This window comes from Saccopteryx bilineata, chromosome 6 (genome assembly GCF_036850765.1).
Source record: "Saccopteryx bilineata isolate mSacBil1 chromosome 6, mSacBil1_pri_phased_curated, whole genome shotgun sequence".
NCBI lineage: Eukaryota > Metazoa > Chordata > Mammalia > Chiroptera > Emballonuridae > Saccopteryx > Saccopteryx bilineata.
This window is the reverse complement of record NC_089495.1, coordinates 111,447,164-111,465,860: the sequence shown is the minus strand read 5'-3', so window position 1 is coordinate 111,465,860 and position 18,697 is coordinate 111,447,164. Positions and strand designations below refer to the sequence as shown.

General features: G+C 44.2%; 1 protein-coding gene across 1 annotated transcript in view; it reads right to left on the bottom strand.

The window, feature by feature from the left end:
• The window catches only part of LHFPL6 (LHFPL tetraspan subfamily member 6), a 307,788-nt gene that overhangs the window by 56,876 nt on the left and 232,215 nt on the right, over positions 1-18,697 (bottom strand). Inside the window, exon 3 of the mRNA XM_066237020.1 lies at positions 8,943-9,041. Within this exon, the coding sequence (XP_066093117.1) occupies positions 8,943-9,041 (99 nt within the window). The remainder of the gene's footprint in view (positions 1-8,942; positions 9,042-18,697) is intronic.

The window sequence follows — 18,697 nt, the reverse complement described above, 5'->3', positions numbered from 1 at the left end:
CAAGCATTCTTTTATATTTTTTCAGTTTTCAGCACCTGGAGATTTTAAATGCTACTTTGTGTTAGCTATTTTCTGCAAATGGAAAACCATGAAGCAGAAATAAAGAGCAGAGCAAGAAATACCCAGCAAGAGAAAAATAAATAAATTGCTTTTCTTTCATGCATAATTCTTTTCTTAAAAGATATCAAATATAACATGATACGAAGCGAAATAAGTAAATCAGAAAAAAACAGGAACTGTATTATTCCATACGTAGGTGGGACATAATAGTGAAACTAAGAGACATTGATAAGAGTGTGGTGGTTACCGGGGGGAGGGGGGAATGGGAGAGGGATAGGGGGTGGGGAGGGGCACAAAGAAAACAAGATAGAAGGTGACAGAGGACAATCTGACTTTGGGTGGTGGGTATGCAACATAATTGAACGACAAGATAACCTGGACTTGTTATCTTTGAATATATGTATCCTGATTTATTGATGTCACCCCATTAAAAAAATAAAATTAAAAAAAAAAATTAAAAAAAAAAGATATCAAATAAAGTCTCTATATTACATAAAAGTGTTGTATCAAGGATAATTTCCTAATTTGGGTAATTGTACTGTGATTTTAAGGAATGATTCACTCAACTATCTATGATTGGAGGGACAGTGTGTCTGGAAGAAGAAACAGAGCAGGGAGCAGGGGAAGAAAGACAAAGCAACTATTATAAAATTTAACATTAAGGGAATCTGGAGAAGAGTATATGGGGATTTTTTGTACTATTTTTGCAACTTTCCTATAAATTATTTCAAAATCAAATTTAAACAAATATAAATAAAAATGTAACTATAGTCTGACCCGGAAGTAGCCCAGTGGATAGAACATTGAACTGTGATACAGAGGACCCAGGTTTGAAACCCTGAGGTTGCCAGCTTGAGTGCAGGCTCATCTGACTTGAGCACAGGCTCATCTGGCTTGAGCATGGGCTCACCAGCTTAAGCATGGGGTTGCTGGCTTGAGTGTGGGATCACAGACATGATGCCCAGGTTGCTGGCTTGAGTCCAAAGTTTGCTGGCTTGAAGCCTAAGGTTGCTGGCTTGAGCCCAAAGGTTGCTGGCTTGAAGCCCAAGGTCTCTGGCTTGAGCAAGGGGTGCATTGCTCTGTTGTAACCCCCTGGTCAAGGTACATATGAAAAAGCAATCAATGAACAACTAGGAAAACTAAGGAGCCACAAGGAAGAATTGATGCTTCTCATCTCTCTCCCTTCCTGTCTGTCTGTCCCTATCTGTCCCTCTCTCTGTCTTTCTGTCTCTTTCACACACATACACACACACACACACACACACACACACAAAATGTAACTATATATACAGACAAGTATATATGCATGCATATATACAAATAAAATCAGTAAGCAACTTTTATACTTGTAAGTATAAAGAGCAAGAACTCAATAAATATGTTGGTCATATGACAGGCACACTAGCATGAGAAACCTGCATATGGAAATTTTTATTCTGTTGTTTTCCTATGCCAATATTCATTCACCTTTTTCACTTCATTGGCACACAGCAAGATAACTGAGGAGGTCCCTGGTTCTGGTCACACCCCGTTCCCACCAAACACAGCCAATCACAAACAAGAGAGCAAACAGTCTACAGATGAAATCCACCTAAACAAAGACAACATTCAGGTATTAATCATAAGATAATGTAAAATGGTGAGGAGGCTATGTGTGCAGGACAAATGTGCCCAGGTGGACAGGAGGTGGGGCAGAGACTCCGTGTCCCCCAGGACCAAACCAGTGCACAGGAACAGGGGCATATTCTCCTCCACAGAATTTCTCAGGCCTACCAGGATTGAGTGGTCTATATTCCAGGTGGGAAACACATCCCACTGAAGAAAAGAGGGTTTTCCAGGCCATACATAGAAAGGTTTTACAGAAGCAAAGTATGTGGTCCATACGAGAAAGACTACGGGAGTTTCATGTGCAATCAAAGCTGTCGTGGGGCAGTCAGCTGTGAGTGCATGTGGCGAGACAGGAAGGCAGGAGGGGGCTGGGTCAGGGACTGCAATAAGGGATCAAACCTGAATGGGACAGAGGAGGCTTCCCTTCCCCGCCTGCCAGGAGGGGCTTCCTCTGCCTGGAGGACTTCCTCAGCATCATTGGGTGTCACATCCCAGTGTTTCCTTGGGCCCCCTTTGGGTTTACCTAGTTTGGTCCTTGGTTTAACTTATAGCAGCTGCCTTGCTTTTCTGTCACCCTCCTGCACTAGTGCACTGCATGAGGAAATACAGGCCTCTGTTGGACCTTCTAAATGACTTTTAGTGATTTGGACTTAAGTGTCAAAAGTTTGGAGCAGATCCAGAGAAGAGTCATGGAGGAGGTGAGACACCATTACCGTTCTTAAACGATATTTGGCTAAATCTCAGTGCATGTTCAACACCTTACTACTAACCAGTCTCTCCCTCTCACTCCTCAAAAAGCAGTATCAGAGTGGGGTAATAAATTTATTTAAAGCAATGACTGAAAATGCATTAGGTGTTAATGGTCTCCTCCAGAACCAAGTGACAGAAACTCACTGCTGCTCTCTGCAAGCAGCTCCTAGGCAGGTCTTACTTTGGGACACACTCAGATGCCACCGGCCACCTGGCAGAGCCTCTGCTGTTAAATATCACAGACGCTGACAGACAGCAGCTCCTTCTGCTGTTGCCAGCAGAAACAGAGACTTCTGTGTGGATATCAGGAAAACTGAGCCAGCTTATTAAGCACCAACCATCACCAAACTTGAAAGAGCTCAAAAAAGCAAATTTTCTATTTTTGTTCTCATTTTGTTCCCCACAGACCTTTCCATGACTTGCAAATTAGTTTTTCTCAAATACAATTAGATTTGAGGAAAGAGAAAAAATGAGTCAGGAGTCAGAGAGCTAAAAGAGACGCATATAAAGATGTGGGGTGGTCACCGTTCAGATGGAAGAAGAGATTTCTTCACTGGATTAAGAGTTTGAAAGTACAGACTCATCTTTTCCAACACAAAGAGGTTCAGAGTTTTCATAGTTTATGGCACTGTTCTTGAGAAGCCAAGAGCACAATTTCAAGAACAGGAAACATGACTTCTTGTTAAAATTAAATAACAAAATGAAAGCAATAATTACTCAAATTCACTTGGCAAATTAGCAAAACAGAAGAATTTGAGCATAAGGATATATGACAAGTCTAATGAAGTCTTTGGTAGATAAAAATATCTTTGAGACAAGAATTGAATCAGGTGGACAATGTAATTGATTATTAAGATTTTATGTATCAATCCAAACTTACATTTTTTATTTTTATTTTTATTTATTTATTTATTTATTTATTTACAGACACAGAGAATCAGAGAGAGGGATAGACAGCAGACAGGAACGGAGAGATGAGAAGCATCAATCATTAGTTTTTCATTGCGTGTTGCAATACCTTAGTTGTTCATTGATTGCTTTCTCACATGTGCCTTGACCGCGGGCCTTCAGCAGACCGAGTAACCCCTTGCTCAAGCCAGCGACCTTGGGTCAAAGCTGGTGAGCTTTGCTCAAACCAGATGAACCCGCGCTCAAGCTGGTGAACTCAGGGTCTCGAACCTGGGTCCTCTGCATCCCAGTCCGACGCTCTATCCACTGCGCCACTGCCTGGTCAGGCCCAAACTTACAATTTTGAAATGTACAAGGAAGAGTAAAGATTGACCAGTAAAATTTCATTAAAAATGGTCCTGCACAAATAATATAACAGTAGCAAACATCTTTGGGGCTTTTATTATGTGAAGATACTGTGCTACATTATATATAATTCTTATCACATGTACTTTTTTGTTCTCTTTAAAAGTAATAAATAAAATCATCATTGTTAACTTTGACACAGCATAAATCATCACTGACCACACCCATAGATTTCATGATGGAGGGAGTACAGGGCACTGAAGTCCAACAAAAGACACTGAGATTCCTTTTCTCCTTTTAGCCTCGTTTTCTAATTGCAAATACCACCACTTCTCAGTAAAATCTGGTTCTATGCACCAACATCCAAGTTGGCCTGTAAAAAGCCAGTTAGGCCTGACCAGGCGGTGGTGCAGTGAATAGCACCAGACGGGGACATAGAGTATCCAGGTTCGAAACCCCGAGGTAGCAGGCCTGAGTGCGGGTTCATCTGGCTTGAGCACAGGCTTACCAGCCTGAGCACAGGGTTGCTGGCTTGAGCATGGGATCATAGAGATGATGTCATGGTTGCTGGCTTGAGCCCAAAAGTCACTGGCTTAAAACCTAAGAACGCTGGCTTGAGCACGGGGTCACTCACTCTGCTGTAGCCCCCCAGTCAACTAAGGAGCTGCAATGAAGAATTGATGCTTCTCATCTCTCTCTCTTCCTGTCTGTCTGTCCTATTTGTTCCTCTCTTTGTCTCTGTCACACAATAAATAAATAAATAAATAAATAAAAATAAAAAAAGGAAGCCAGTTTGTACATGGTATTCCCTGACAACAGCTATTCATTCAGAAGTGGACACATGGCAAAGTGCTTGTCACCTTATGTTACAAGACTGCACAACATGACAATTGGAGTAGTTAGTAGTACCCTCTGGATGTAGCTGCTTGGTGCAGAGTCTTGGACTGACCGAGGCCCTGACCAACTGCCCTGGGCTGAAGGGATGAATAAATGAGCACATCTGGAATGAAGACACTCTGGTATCTCAGGGGTGTATTCTGGTTGATATCAGGGGTCCTCAAACTACAGTCCTACCACCTGTTTTTATAAACAAAGTTTTACTGGGATACTGTCATACCCATTCACACATGAAGTGTATTATGTTACCACTGCAGAGCTGAGTAGTTAAAACAGAGAATACATGGCTCACAAAGCTGCAAATATTCCCTTAGCTGTCTCTTACAGAAACATCTTCCAACCTCTGAATTTGCCTCACTAACTAGAGTGGAATAATATTGGCAAGGCATCACAATGCACACTGAATTGCCCAACACTTTTCTTAACACACTTCCCATGTATATTACCATATTTCTCAATGTATAAGATTCATATTTTTACAAAAAATTTGGGGCCTAAAAACTGGGTGCATCTCATACAGTGGTTGTAGAAGTGTGGCATTTCAAATGCCAAATATGGAACTGAGGACGAGGCATCATATGAAGACAGTGATTTGTCATCACAGATGAGGACAAGCTAATGGATGGGAGTTTTGACAGTGATGAGGAGTTGTATGAATTTTATGATGAATAAAACTTGAGTTCAATAACTTTATGTAGTACATTTTTATTTCAAATTTCAGGCCCCCAAAGTAAGGTGTGTCTTATACATGGGGAAATATGGTATCTTTATGAATAGCTGCCTCTCCTGCTAGTTTTTGAGTTCTTTGAGGACAACGAATGGTGTTGTTTTATTTTTCATTAGTAAAAAATTTTTATTGATTGATTTTTAGAAAGAGAGAGAGAAAGGAAGGAGGGGAAAGAAAGAGAGACAAACACTGATTTGTGGTTCTCCTTACTTATGCATTCATTGGTTGATTCCTGTATGTGCCCTGACCAGGGAGCGAACCCACAATGTTTGGACATTGGGATGACACTAACTAGCTGAGCTATCCGGCCAGGGCAATAGTGCCTTTTTAAACTACTTGCTGGTGCTATATCCCAAGCACCTAACTCAGGGCCAGGCACACTGACAGCACCCCATAAATATCTTTTGACTAAGTGAATAAATGTGCTCCTTAAATAATCGTTCATGTGGGAACAGAAGCAGCGATTTCTTTCAGGATGTGCTCTAGAAAGAGAGTAACAACATTTAGATTACAGTATGCCAAGAAAGTGACCCATATTCTACAACAGGGGTCCCCAAACTGCGGCCCACGGGCCGCATGCGGCCCCCTGAGGCCATTTATCCAGCCCCCACCGCACTTCTGGAAGGGGCACCTCTTTCATTGGTGGTCAGTGAGAGGAGCATATTTCCCATTGAAATACTGGTCAGTTTGTTGATTTAAATTTACTTGTTCTTTATTTTAAATATTGTATTTGTTCCCATTTTGTTTTTTTACTTTAAAATAAGTTATGTGCAGTGTGCATAGGGATTTGTTCATAGTTTTTTTTATAGTCCAGCCCTCCAATGGTCTGAAGGACAATGAACTGGCCCCCTGTGTAAAAAGTTTGGGGACCCCTGTTCTACAATAAGGAGGGCATAAGCCTTAATAACATTAACATTTCCCAACCTTTGAGAGGAAGATGAGTCCACACACTGTTTCCTTTGAAAGGAGGCAAAACTAAGCTCAGATTCTCAGAAGTGGCAGAAGCAGGATGCAGGTGTGGCAGTGAGTGTGCCACTAAAAATGGGCACCAGCGCCTTCTCTGCTTGCTGAGAACACACCCTCCCAGGCATGCTGTGGCCCCCAACCCAGACCTGCTCCCTAATCTGTGACTTCATTCGTGTGCTGGAGTTTACCCGTCGTCGGTATCTAGGGGAACAGTAACAATTTCTCACAGATAGTAAAAAGGCCATCCAGTGGGATAGGCACCGTGCTATCTCTATGCCATACTTTCTCTTTCACACTTTCTTTCTAAAGTAAAAACAACAGAGTCTGCAAAAGTAATAATAACCTGGAGAAAGCAAACTTAATACACTCAAAATACTATAAACTCATTTTATCTGTAGCTGGTGCCGGTTTTATTTTTTTCATTATGCAATCTGTGAGAAATTTAGAAATAAAAGGACAAAAATTAAAAAGACACTATAGTTTTAAAATGACTAAAATGGCTTCAGTGAATTTAATAATATAAGGTACTATTACCACTACAAAACGCAAAATTTTTAATTCACAATGCTGAGAAGATGTAGAACGCTGGGACACAGTAATGAAGGCAAATAACTAGATCTGAGTTTCATCATATCCTGCTGATTAGTATAGCGACGCACAAGAACAGGCGTGATAGGTAAAAACAGTATTCCGGTCAAGTTGAAGCCTGCATGAAATAGCCAGCAAAACCTCAAACACCAGAGCAAGGAAAATGCCAAACACTCAGTTAAACTACCTCTCCTGGACACATTTTGCTTTCCAAAACCCAGCAGAAACAACTTTGTGCTAGCATTTCCCCCTTCTGTTAATGTGTGGCAAGCACAAACAATTCCAGCCCCAGGAAGGCCTCATCATCAAGGAGGAAGACCAGGCAGAGGGGAACCTCTAAGTTCCTGTTGATGTGAATTAGGTGGTACTTAGAGCACCATCTTCTCTACCAAACCAGCCAGTATCACTCTGAGGAAAGCTGGGTGTTTATGTCACCCACTGAGTCTGTAGGGTGAATGCTGGACACGGCCTCTCCACACCAGTGGGCAGGTGGCCCAGAGTCTGGACCCATCCTCTTTTGAATGTGCATCATATCTGCCAAGGGACAAACAGCCCCTGAAGAAGGCTTCCGTTCCCTGATGCCCAGCATGTGCACTTCCTGCCTGTGGCTTTGTATTGCTATTGTCATTATAAGTCAGAGCCCTGAGGCCGGTTGTGGATCTTGCTTGTCCACCAGCCGCCATCAGGGTTTCCCATATATAAGTAATAAAAGCGTCATCTGGTCTTCCTTGTGGCTTCTTCTATGCAACACAGGTGGACATACCTGGTCTTCAACTCTTGCACTAGAGTCAAATAAAAACTGCTTCATTTCAAACTCATAGACCTTTGATAGGTCATCACATCAGTCCATTTTCTCAGTACGTAATAGGAACATTTTTTTCATAGACATTATAGCATAAAAGTAGTTTTAAATAAATTGGGATGTGGAAATATTACCATTAGAACAATTCCCTCAAATTTTTCTTTTAAGAGTGAAATATTTAATGTGAAAAGTGGATGTTTAAGATTGTAACTCACTATGTACTTTCAGTAAAAAACCCCCACCTCTTTATCCACATATTAGGGGAAGATATATTTGTTATCACTTGGCAATGTGTTTTATGGGTTCATAGTCTTTGGTCTAGTAACACCAATTCTAGAAAAAGATCTTAAGAAAATAATTCAATTAAGAAAAGACAATTTCATTAAAACTACTCATTATACTATGCCTTTATTTTTATTTTTTTATATTATGCCTTTAAATAAAAGAAACTGTAATAGAAAAAAAATGAGGATGTGGTTAAGTAAATGTAGGTTTACCAACCAGGTAAAATATTATTCCACCATCATGACAACCTATAATGGTGAAAACCATGTAGTGTATGCAATATATATATATATATATATATATATATATATATATATATATATCTAAGCGGGATCCACTGTATCTATAAGTGAAAAATATCGGAAACTTTCTGATTAGTACACAGAAAAATTCATGAGCCCTTCATCAATGTGTGAATTCCTGCCTCTCCTGTTTCCCTGTGGGCTCCCAATGAGCTTTTCTCATTCCCTCCTTGTGCCTGTGCCCCTAATCCTTGTCTGCAAGGTGCTTCTGTCTCCTGCCAGATAATCCATACACATTTCTTTCTTCAAAACCCAGTTTGATTCTTCTCTCATTCACATGGTTGTCTATTGTCCCGGAGAGAAACTGCTAGAGATTGCTTAGCCCTTACTGTCATTTCCTTGATGGTTCCGTTTGCTTTATCTTCTCAGATAGAGTGTGAATTCCATAGACAGTTATTTTTAGCATTTGTAATGAGTAATAAATACATGATTTTGAATGAATTAATCAATAAATATAAACACTTAGATGAAGGGTTATTTCTTTTCTTTGTAGTTACAATATTTCCCATCTTTCAGGCAAACAGATTACCAGTGGCTCTTTACTAAAACAGGAGGATAAATGCATGTATGGGCATTGTCACCCATGACTCTGGCTGCAACACCGGAGTGTGTTTTTCTACTCTATCCTTTCATACTTTCTGCTCCTGTGAAATATCAGATTGATTCTTTTCTAAAAGGAGTGTCATTTATAAAGAGAACTTACCCAGGTCAAACTGGCCAGAAATGTAGCCACAAGTCTGCCGAACTTCCTCGCTGTCCCAGCCCAAGGGGTAGAGGGCACAGCCAGCACCGATCAACAAGCCTGCAGAGAGAGAAGACAGGTAAGCTTTAACAGGGCTCCTGCACCCCTAGATAAAGATAGCAGTGGTGGTTAAAAGATCGTAAGTATTAGCAATATAACAAAGGAGCATGGTGTCTGCTTTTTGGAGAGCAGTGACCAGCTCTCCCTCAGCCAATCTAAGGTTAGATTCCAAGAACAACTTCAAGTCTGGTTAAAAGGAAAAACAAAAAACAAACCAAACAAACCTTGACGGACTGCTTCCTTTGGTCCCAACTTTGCCTTTTAAAGCACTAAAAGCCTTGTTTTAGGAAATACAGTCCTGTTTAGGAAATACACTCTAGAAGACCTTTGAATTACTCTTAAAAAAGCCAACATGTTTTACTGTCAATTCAAGTAAAGTAATTCAAGAGCAAGCAAAAGTGCCTAATCGGTGATGGTTCTCTATTCATTAGATTGTTTTTCCAACTTCAGAATCAAAACAGAATGCTTCAGCATCATCACATTTTACCAAGCAGAGAGCACATGAAGGTTTTCATAACCCAGTCAGGCCTATTGATGGCACTTGTGAATTGCACTTCCTGTTATAATGATACCTTAAGAAGTTGAAAATCGAGGAGCATTCACGTGTCTCAGAACGTGCCTTAGGAGACAGACACTTACAATGCCAACATATTTGATGATGCAACTGAAGAAAGGGATGGTTTTATTTTAATATGAATTAAGTAAGTTACCATGGCAGCACACTCTGAGCTGACAGCTTCCTATTGGCTTGGGGGGTCTTTAGTTTTGCATCAAAGCCTCACGTGGGCTTTATGAGAAGCTGAATGAGACCCAAGCACCCACCATTTGAATTGAGGCCTAAGGTAAAAGTAACATCTTGTCACATCAATCAGTAAGCATTACTGTTCCCTGCAAGTCCCACAGGTGTGCTGGACCAGTAGGACCAATGCACGCACAGTCTGATTGGTGGGAACACCATCCCTGACTGAGGCCTCATGGGCTTTAAGGGACTAAATGAGGCAGCACCGTAAATAAGAAAACCTGTTAATATGGTAAAGTAGAGGCAGAATGACAGGGCCTCCAATGCCTTTAGAGGAGACTTCCAGTATTTCTGGATTAAGCCCCTTCCTGTGGTTTGTCTTTCCACTTTGGTTTTTCACCCCTCATCCCTCGTGGGTGACTTGCATAGCTGTAATCCATACAGATGGTTTGTTTCCTCACAGGCATTTAAGGAGAAGCTGCTTTACCCCCCAGCCCCCCAACTCCCACATCCAACCTGTATGCTGAGCAGCAGAGAGACCATCCCCTAGAGCTGACACACATTCTCCACCCTGATGGCCCTGCTGCTGTAGGTAGAGCACAGAGCATCTACCTGGCAGCTGTGGCTGATGCTATGCTGTGAGAACACTCCGGCAAGATTAAACCCTCCCCGGCACACCTACGAGGGAGCTCGCCTGACTCAGCGCCATCCAGGCAGCCTCCTGACCTTTTTTAGCTATTTGCCCTGACTTCCCTGTTGTAACATGATATTGGCTGAACCCCTGTATATAAGCTAGCTTACTTCCTTAATAAAGTAGATCTGTGTCACTGAACCTGGTCTCCGGAGTCAGGTCTCTGTGTCTCTGTTGTCCTCACCCCCGGTGGGTCTTGTCCACATTTGGCACCTGAACAGGGACCCAGCTGGCATTCAAGGGATGGGTGAGTGACCCTCTGCAATGGGAAACCTTCTCCCCCACTCCCGAGCCCTGCAGGCTCGAGCCCTGCACACCCTATTGCAGAGTGGGCGAGTTAAAGTTAGTGAAAAGGATCTCTGTACTTACTGGGAGATCTTCTCTGGTTTCAATCCCTGGGACCTGGACACTTGGGCCGAGCTCTCCGATGTGTCTGTTTGGCCCAAGTATATGAAGGACAAACCTTCCCTCTCGGCCTCACTCCTGCCTTATTAGCAATACAGCCTGCCTGACCGGTGCTTCTGCTGAGGACCCTCCACCAGTTCCTAAGGTCCTATAGGTTACTCCTCTTTCAGAGGAGCCCCTACCTCCATATTCGCCTCCCCCTGCAGAGGCGGAAGGTGATTGGGCTTCTGAGTTTAATAAAATGGCAGCCAAGCGTGCAGAAACGAAACCAATTGAATTAGTAACTGTGCCATCAGCTCCGCCACCCGAAGAAGCGGAAGTTGCCACTTCCGCAGTCCCTGCCAGGGCTCAATGCCCCACCCCAGCTCCTCAGACTCCATTTTCTACCCCTGCTTTAAATCCAACCTGTGTCCCCACTGTAGACTCATGGGCCGGCCTATACGCCGTCTTATGTCAGTAAAGAGATATTTCTCGTGAGGCATTAGGATTATAGCCCCACCTTTTCCCGGTCAACATTAACCCTACTGCTGCATGGCCACAAGCTTGGTATCCTCATGACGAAAAAACAGTCATTACTCTCAGGAAGGCCATCAGGAAGATGGCCTTCACTCTCCCTATGTTCAGCAATTACTTGAGAATATCAGCATTGATTTAAATTTCCTCCATGATTGGAAAACGCTGGCCTGAGCAGTCCTCACCATGGGAGACTTGATTCAATGGAAAGCCTTGTTCAAAGAACAATGTGAGATAATAGGTGAAAGGAATCAAAGGGCTGGTATTAACCTCCCCCCTGCAGCCCTCAAAGGAGAAGGGCAATGTGCCTCCCCTGCCATACAGGCTACTCTGCCTCCTCAGTATTTTGATCAAGTACGCCTGTGTGCTACTAGAGCGTTTACCCAAGCTAATGCTCATGGAAGATCCTTGAAGCTTTCCAAATTGCTTCAGGGTCCTAATGAACCTTTTTCAGACTTCCTTGGAAGGGTCCAAGAAGCCATAATGCGTAAAGTAATGCACACTGATGCGGCAGAGGCTCTAACTAAAGAATTGGTGTGGGAAGGTGCCAATGGAGAATGTAGACAGGCAATAGGACCTATCAGAGCTGCGCCCCTAGATGATTGGGTCCTTGCCTGCGGAGATGTGGGCAGCAGCTCAGCAGCTGCCCTCGCTACCGCTCTTGCAGCTCAGTTAAGAGTCTCCCACCAGGGAAACCAGCACACACAGGAGCCTGCTTGGAATGTAAAGGCACAGGGCACTTTGCGTGGCAGTGCCCTAATAGGAAAGGGAAAAATGACAAAAACCACCTTCTGTGTGCCCCCGTTGCAAAAAAGGGTTTCACTGGAAACGAGACTGCTGCTCAACTACTACTGCAGATGGGAAGGCTCTAGAGCAGGCGTCCCCAAACTACGTCCCGCGGGCCGCATGCGGCCCTCTGAGGCCATTTATCCGCCCCCCCCCCCCCGCCGCACTTTTGGAAGGGGCACCACTTTCATTGGTGGTCAGTGAGAGGAGCACTGTATGTGGCGGCCCTCCAATGGCCTGAGGGGCAGTGAACTGGCCCCCTGTGTAAACAGTTTGGGGACCCCTGCTCTAGAGACTTTAAACGGGAAGCAGGGCAGCTCTCAGCCCTGCCCATAAGAGAGCAACTCCCCATGGGAGTCTATTGGACCTTACCCTTAACTCAGAATAAGGCCTTTCTGACCCTGTGAGTAGAGGGCCACCCCATCCTTGGGCTCATAGACTCTGGTGCTGATGTTTCTGTAATCAGAGAAGAAGATGAAAAGGAGAGCTGGGCCACGCGGCCTGGACCTCTCGTACAGGGAGTTAGTGGAGTATGACCAGCCCAACAAGCTGTATGGCCACTCCATTGGACAGATCCGGACGGGGCGACTGGAGTTTTCAGTCCCTTATTTATGACTGAATTGCCACATACACTTTGGGGATGAGACGTGCTGTCTTTACTCCATGTCTCGATTACCAGCCAGTCCCCCCAATTCTAAAGGCCACTGCTCAACTAAAACCCCCAGAACCCATCAAAATTACATGGGATATTGACCAACCAATTTGGGTCGAGCAGTGGCCATTAACAAAGCAGAAACTAAGAGTTGTACAAGCTAGTTCAGCAACAGTTAGAAGCCAAACATGTTGAACCCTCCACCAGTCCTCATAATTTGCCTGTTTTTGTGATACAGAAGAAGGCATCTGGAAAATGAAGATTCCTCCATGACTTAAGTGCAATTAACAAGCACATGGCAAAAACAAGCTCTTTACAGCCAGGCCTGCCACATCCCTCTGCAGTACCACAGAGAGCCCATATCAAAATTCTAGACATTAAAGATTGTTTTTTCTTAATCCCCCTCCATCCAGAGAACAAGCCTTATTTTGCTTTTACTGTGCCCTCCACTAATCATGCCCTTCCAGCTCAAAGGTATCAGTGGACAGTCCTATCGCAAGGCATGAAAAATAGCCCCACTATCTGCCAGCGGTATGTAGGCACCGCGACATAACCTTTGCGGGAGCAATGCCTCATATACCATTACATGGATGACATTTTAATAGCTTGTGTCGATCCTATGATATTAGAGGAATGTTACCAGTAGCTCTTAGCTAATCTGAATGCCATTGGACTTTCTGTAGCACCAGAGAAGGTACAAACTTTACCACCTTTTACTTTCTTGGGATATCACATAGGGGAAGAAATAACACCTATCTCCCCTATGCTCGCAGTCCCTCAGCAATGCTCTTTACACAAATTATAAGAGCTATGTGGTCAAATAAACTGGATACGTGGATACCTATCTATTTCTACTGCTGAATTAGATCCCTTTTCTCCCTCCTCGAAGGTGACACGGAGCCCACTAGCATCTGCCATCTCACTACAGCAGCAAAGCGGGTTATAACAGATGTTAACAACGTTATTCGCTCTGTGTCGATGGCCAGGCTAGAACCTACTGAGCCAATCTCAGCTATTGTCCAGCCACAAAAGGCACTCCTGTTTCAGAACAAACCCCTTTATTGGGTACACCTAGTGTATAGTCAGCTGTCTAAAATCACCCCCAGCAAGACTGCAGTATGCATTCTTGGCCAAAAGCTATGACGCACTAGGGCAGGGGTCCCCAAACATTTTACACAGGGGGCCAGTTCACTGTCCCTCAGACCGTTGGAGTGCCGGACTATAAAAAAAACTATGAACAAATCCCTATGCACACTGCACATATCTTATTTTAAAGTAAAAAAACAAAACGGGAACAAATACAATATTTAAAATAAACAACAAGTAAATTTAAATCAACAAACTTACCAGTATTTCAATGGGAACTATGCTCCTCTCACTGACCACCAATGAAAGAGGTGCCCCTTCCAGAAGTGCAGCGGGGGCCGGATAAATGGCCTCAGGGGGCCGCATGCAGCCCACGGGCCGTAGTTTCGGGACCCCTGCACTAGGGTCACCCTGTATGCTCGAGAACCAGATGTACTCATCTTACCTTTCCCTCTTGACCACATACAGTTCCTCCTTCCTGATGACCTAGAAATACAATCACTTGTTGCTAACTTTCCTGGTAAAATAGACAACCACCTACCCACTGATAAACTCCTAAAGACTCTGCAGAGAGTCCCCTTGCAAACAACCCCTCATTCCTACCCAGCCTCTACCCCTATCCCACACAGCATGCTCGCGTTCACCGACGTAGCCGCTCTCATTGTGGGATAGTATTCAAATCACCAACAGAAGGCACAAAGTTCCATAAATACAGTTACACGGGGTCAGTACAAGTATGCGAGCTATTAGCCATCTATTATGCCCTATGCCTCTGGCAACAGGCTCCTCTCAATATCTTCTCAGATAGTGCCTATGCTGTACAAACAGTTAAAGGTCTTGCCCACTCCACCTTCTGACCCAAGCAGACGTTACTTGATATGGCTCTCAGCCAGCTTAAAGAACTATTAGAGGAACACCAACACCCTTGGTATATTCAGCATCTCCGCTCCCACTCTGGCTTACCTGGCCCACTAATGGCAGGCAACACACAAGCTGATCGTCTAGTCTTGACTCTTTCCCCTATTGAGCAAGCTAGGCAGCTGCATGCCTGATTTCTTATGTCTGCCCATTCTCTCAAATCTCTTTTTCCCCATCTCACTCACACAGCCTGCAAACACCTTCTTCGTACATGTAAACAATGCGGGCCCTTACTACCATTAGGCCCCCTACAGCCACAGGTGTCAACCCTCGGGGCCTACAGCCTAATACTGTGTGGCAAATAGGTGTCACTTATGTCCCCCAATTTGGCAAACTCTGCTACGTACACGTAGTGGTAGACACCTTCTCCAGAGCCATCTTGGCCATGGCCCTAGCTGGAGAAAAAACCAAACATGCAATTCATGCCCTTCGACAAGCTGTGCTTTGCCTTGGCATACCTTGGGAAATTAAAACTGACAATGGGCCCTGTTATACCAGCAGCCAATTTAAAGCCTTTTGTTCTCAATGGCAAATCACACACTGCCTTGGCATTCTTTACAACCCCCAAGGACAAGCTGTTGTTGAACGGGGACACAGAGACATCAAGCTCCAAATACAAAAAGAAAGGGGGGATATGCCTCGGGCCTCACCCAGAGAAGTGCTCCTCAGTGCTGTATTCACTCTCAGTTATTTAACTTTTGATTCTGATGGTGTAACTCCTGCTTACAAGCATTGAGGAGGCCTTCATAACCAACTGACCCTGTTGCTGTTGGTACACTGGAAGGACCCAGCCTCAGCTCAGTGGCGGGGACCACACCCTCTTCTAACACAAGGGAGAGGTTATACTTGTGTCTTTCCAGAAAACAGCCCACAGCCCATTTGGATTCCAGGACGGAATATCCAACCAATTCCAGTGTCCCAAGATGACCCATCCAATGAGCCCCATGACCCAGGAGATGGCGAACCTTGATGAACAACCGCCTAGAGGAGGTCCTCAGTGCTCCAGGAGAAGACCTTGCAACCAACGTGCACATAACATCACCTGGGCAGATATGAAGGCTCTAGCAGAACAAGCCCAGAGACTGGCCCCTGACGGACCCCCAGGTCCAGGCACTCTATTCCTACTTATGTGTGCCATTTTCACAGCCAACTCCCAGGCGCGGGAGAGCTGCACGTCTGGGTGGCTGTCCCCCACCCTGGGATAATCATGCCCGTTGAAGTGGATAGCCCCCAGTTTCCTGCAATCTACTCCAGTAACTGTTCCCTTGGTCTCCCGTGTGACAATAGTGGTTGGGAATCCCAGAAGTGGAATGGCTCTGTATGGGGTAACCTTAGAGACCCAATGCTACTCAAATTTACTCTAAGCAATGATAGCACTCCCTCGGAAGGGTGGGTCCTCCTTCGAAACCACACCACAGAGGACTTTGTGAAAAACGGTACCATCAACCAAGGCTCAGTGCTTGGCTTTCAAGCCTTCCTCCCCCTACCTACTAGGATTTGGACCCGCCCTGCTAACCTTGCCTTTCCAGGGTCACCCCTCTGTCCGTTCCTGTATGACGAACACCTGAGAGCACTCCAAGGGAGGTAATTCCCTGGAGAGACTGCCAGCTTGCATCTGACCCGGACACGCAAACCCCTAACCTCAGGGTTTGGCATTGGAGACTAAGAGACGGGATGCAACCTTGTGCAGTACACAGCCCACGACAAGCCATCTGTTCCATGTTTAGATGCTGGGATCTTTGTGGGAGGGGGGCATGCATGGACCTATGTCTGTTTTTCATGATCAAAAGTGGGACTGTGTTTAATGGTACTGGGAGGGTCCCTACGGGACAGTGGGAGGGACATGTCTCTGTACATGTCAATGTATCCCGTACCCTAGGAGGAGACCCCCATTTTATTTCCTAACTAGTATCTTAAGCTCCTTTAGCTGCACTAACCTGACATGCAATCTCACCAATTGCTGGAATGGAATTCACCCTTATGCTTTGATTGTACGTTCCCCCTCTTTAGTGTGGGTTCCTGTCCGTGCCTCTGATTGGGAGGGCCCAACTGATTTGGTGGTCCATTGAAGGCTGCAAGAGAGAGATGTAGGCCTTGTTTTCCTTGTCATCTCCTTAATAATCACTGCAGTAGCTGGAGCAGCCACTGGAGTAGCCTCCCTAGTGTCCACTCAACAATCTGGAGCCACTCTCAATCAGCTAGCAGAGAGAACCGCTGAAGCCTTTGCTACAGAGCAGCTAATCAATGGACAGTTTCATGGGGCCATAACGAATATCTGACAACAACCTGACCTACTAGGGGAAGAAATTAACAATCTCTGGCAATTGAACCATACCCAATGTGATATTCGCTACCTCTGTTTGTGTAACCCCCATACCTGTTCACAATGGCACTATATAGCAACAGCGCATTGCAGCCATAATCAAAGGACTCTTTAATGAAAATTTTCTTAATTATAGTAGGACCTTACAACAACAGGTCCTTGCTATCAATAAAGCACCTGGGTAGCTCCAATATCGTATGGACTACTAGAACAAACATTGAAGAAGCTTGCCTCCCTGTTCAGCCCAGCCAATCTGCTAGCATATGGTGTTATAGGTGTTATTGGTATCTTAGTTCTACTAGGATTCCATTGCCTAATACATATCATTCAGCGAGTACAACATCAGCAAACAGTCATCCAGCAGGTCCAACTGGCCTTAATAAAAAGAGAAGGGGGAAATGTAGGTAGAGCGCAGAGCAGTTACCTGGCAGCTGTGGCTGATGCTATGCTGTGAGAACACTCCAGCAAGATTAAACCCTCTCCAGCACACCCTGGAGGGAGCTTGCTCGCTATAAGGAAGTGACTCAGCACCATCCAGGAAGCCTCCTGACCTTTTTTGGCCATTTGCCCTGACTTTCCTGTTGTAACATGATATTGGCTGAACCCATGTATATAAAGCTACCTTACTACTTCCTTAATAAAGTAGATCTGCGTCACTGAACCTGGTCTCCGGAGTCGGGTTTCTGTGTCTCTATCGTCCTCACCTCTGGTGGGCCTTGTCCACATACTGCCAATCAGTCCCTTAGTCAACAGTAAAATGAGTATCTAAAATGAGGGGCTGTGATCCAAGGGAATGCCAACAAAGAATCATTGTAACAGCCAATCATTAATCTCAGAATGCCCTACGTATAAATATGAATTGTGGTGAGGCTGAAGAATACCTCAGAAAGCAGTAATAGGAGGTTTTGCAGACTGAGCAAATGCCCCAGTGACTTCCCCCCTCATGACAGAATTTATGGCATTCTGGTAACAACTCCAAGATAGTGTTATCCACCATCAAGTAGAGAGATAATTACTAAGGATGTGAATGTTTGTGTAAACCGAATTCTATGAATGTTTAATAAATAATGTGGTATCATTTCCATGATACTCCCTTCTTAAATTAAAAAGTAACACCAGTGGCTCAGATTTTGTGAGTGTCTTTTTCAATACACGATAAATACAATGCACATTTAGGTGGCAGGATTAATGGGCACTTCTGGTCATATCAGGCAATATCTTTCACTGAATAAAATGGGAGAGAGAGCATAGGACCAAAGAGAGTGTTTGCCCAAAGCATAGCAATGAGCTACATGTATGTATTTCAGTTTAATTTTAAATTAACTAAAACTAAAAATTCAATTTTTAATTGCATTAGCCACATTTTCAAGTGCCTAATAGCCACATGGTGCTAACAACTACCATATTGGGCAGTATAACTATAGACCATTTTCAAAATTGCATATAGTGCTATTGGAGAAGGCTGTTCTAGACCTAAAACACCACTTCAAATGGATGCTGAGCTGGCAAGATTCTTACACCTTATGCCTGATACTGCTTGTTA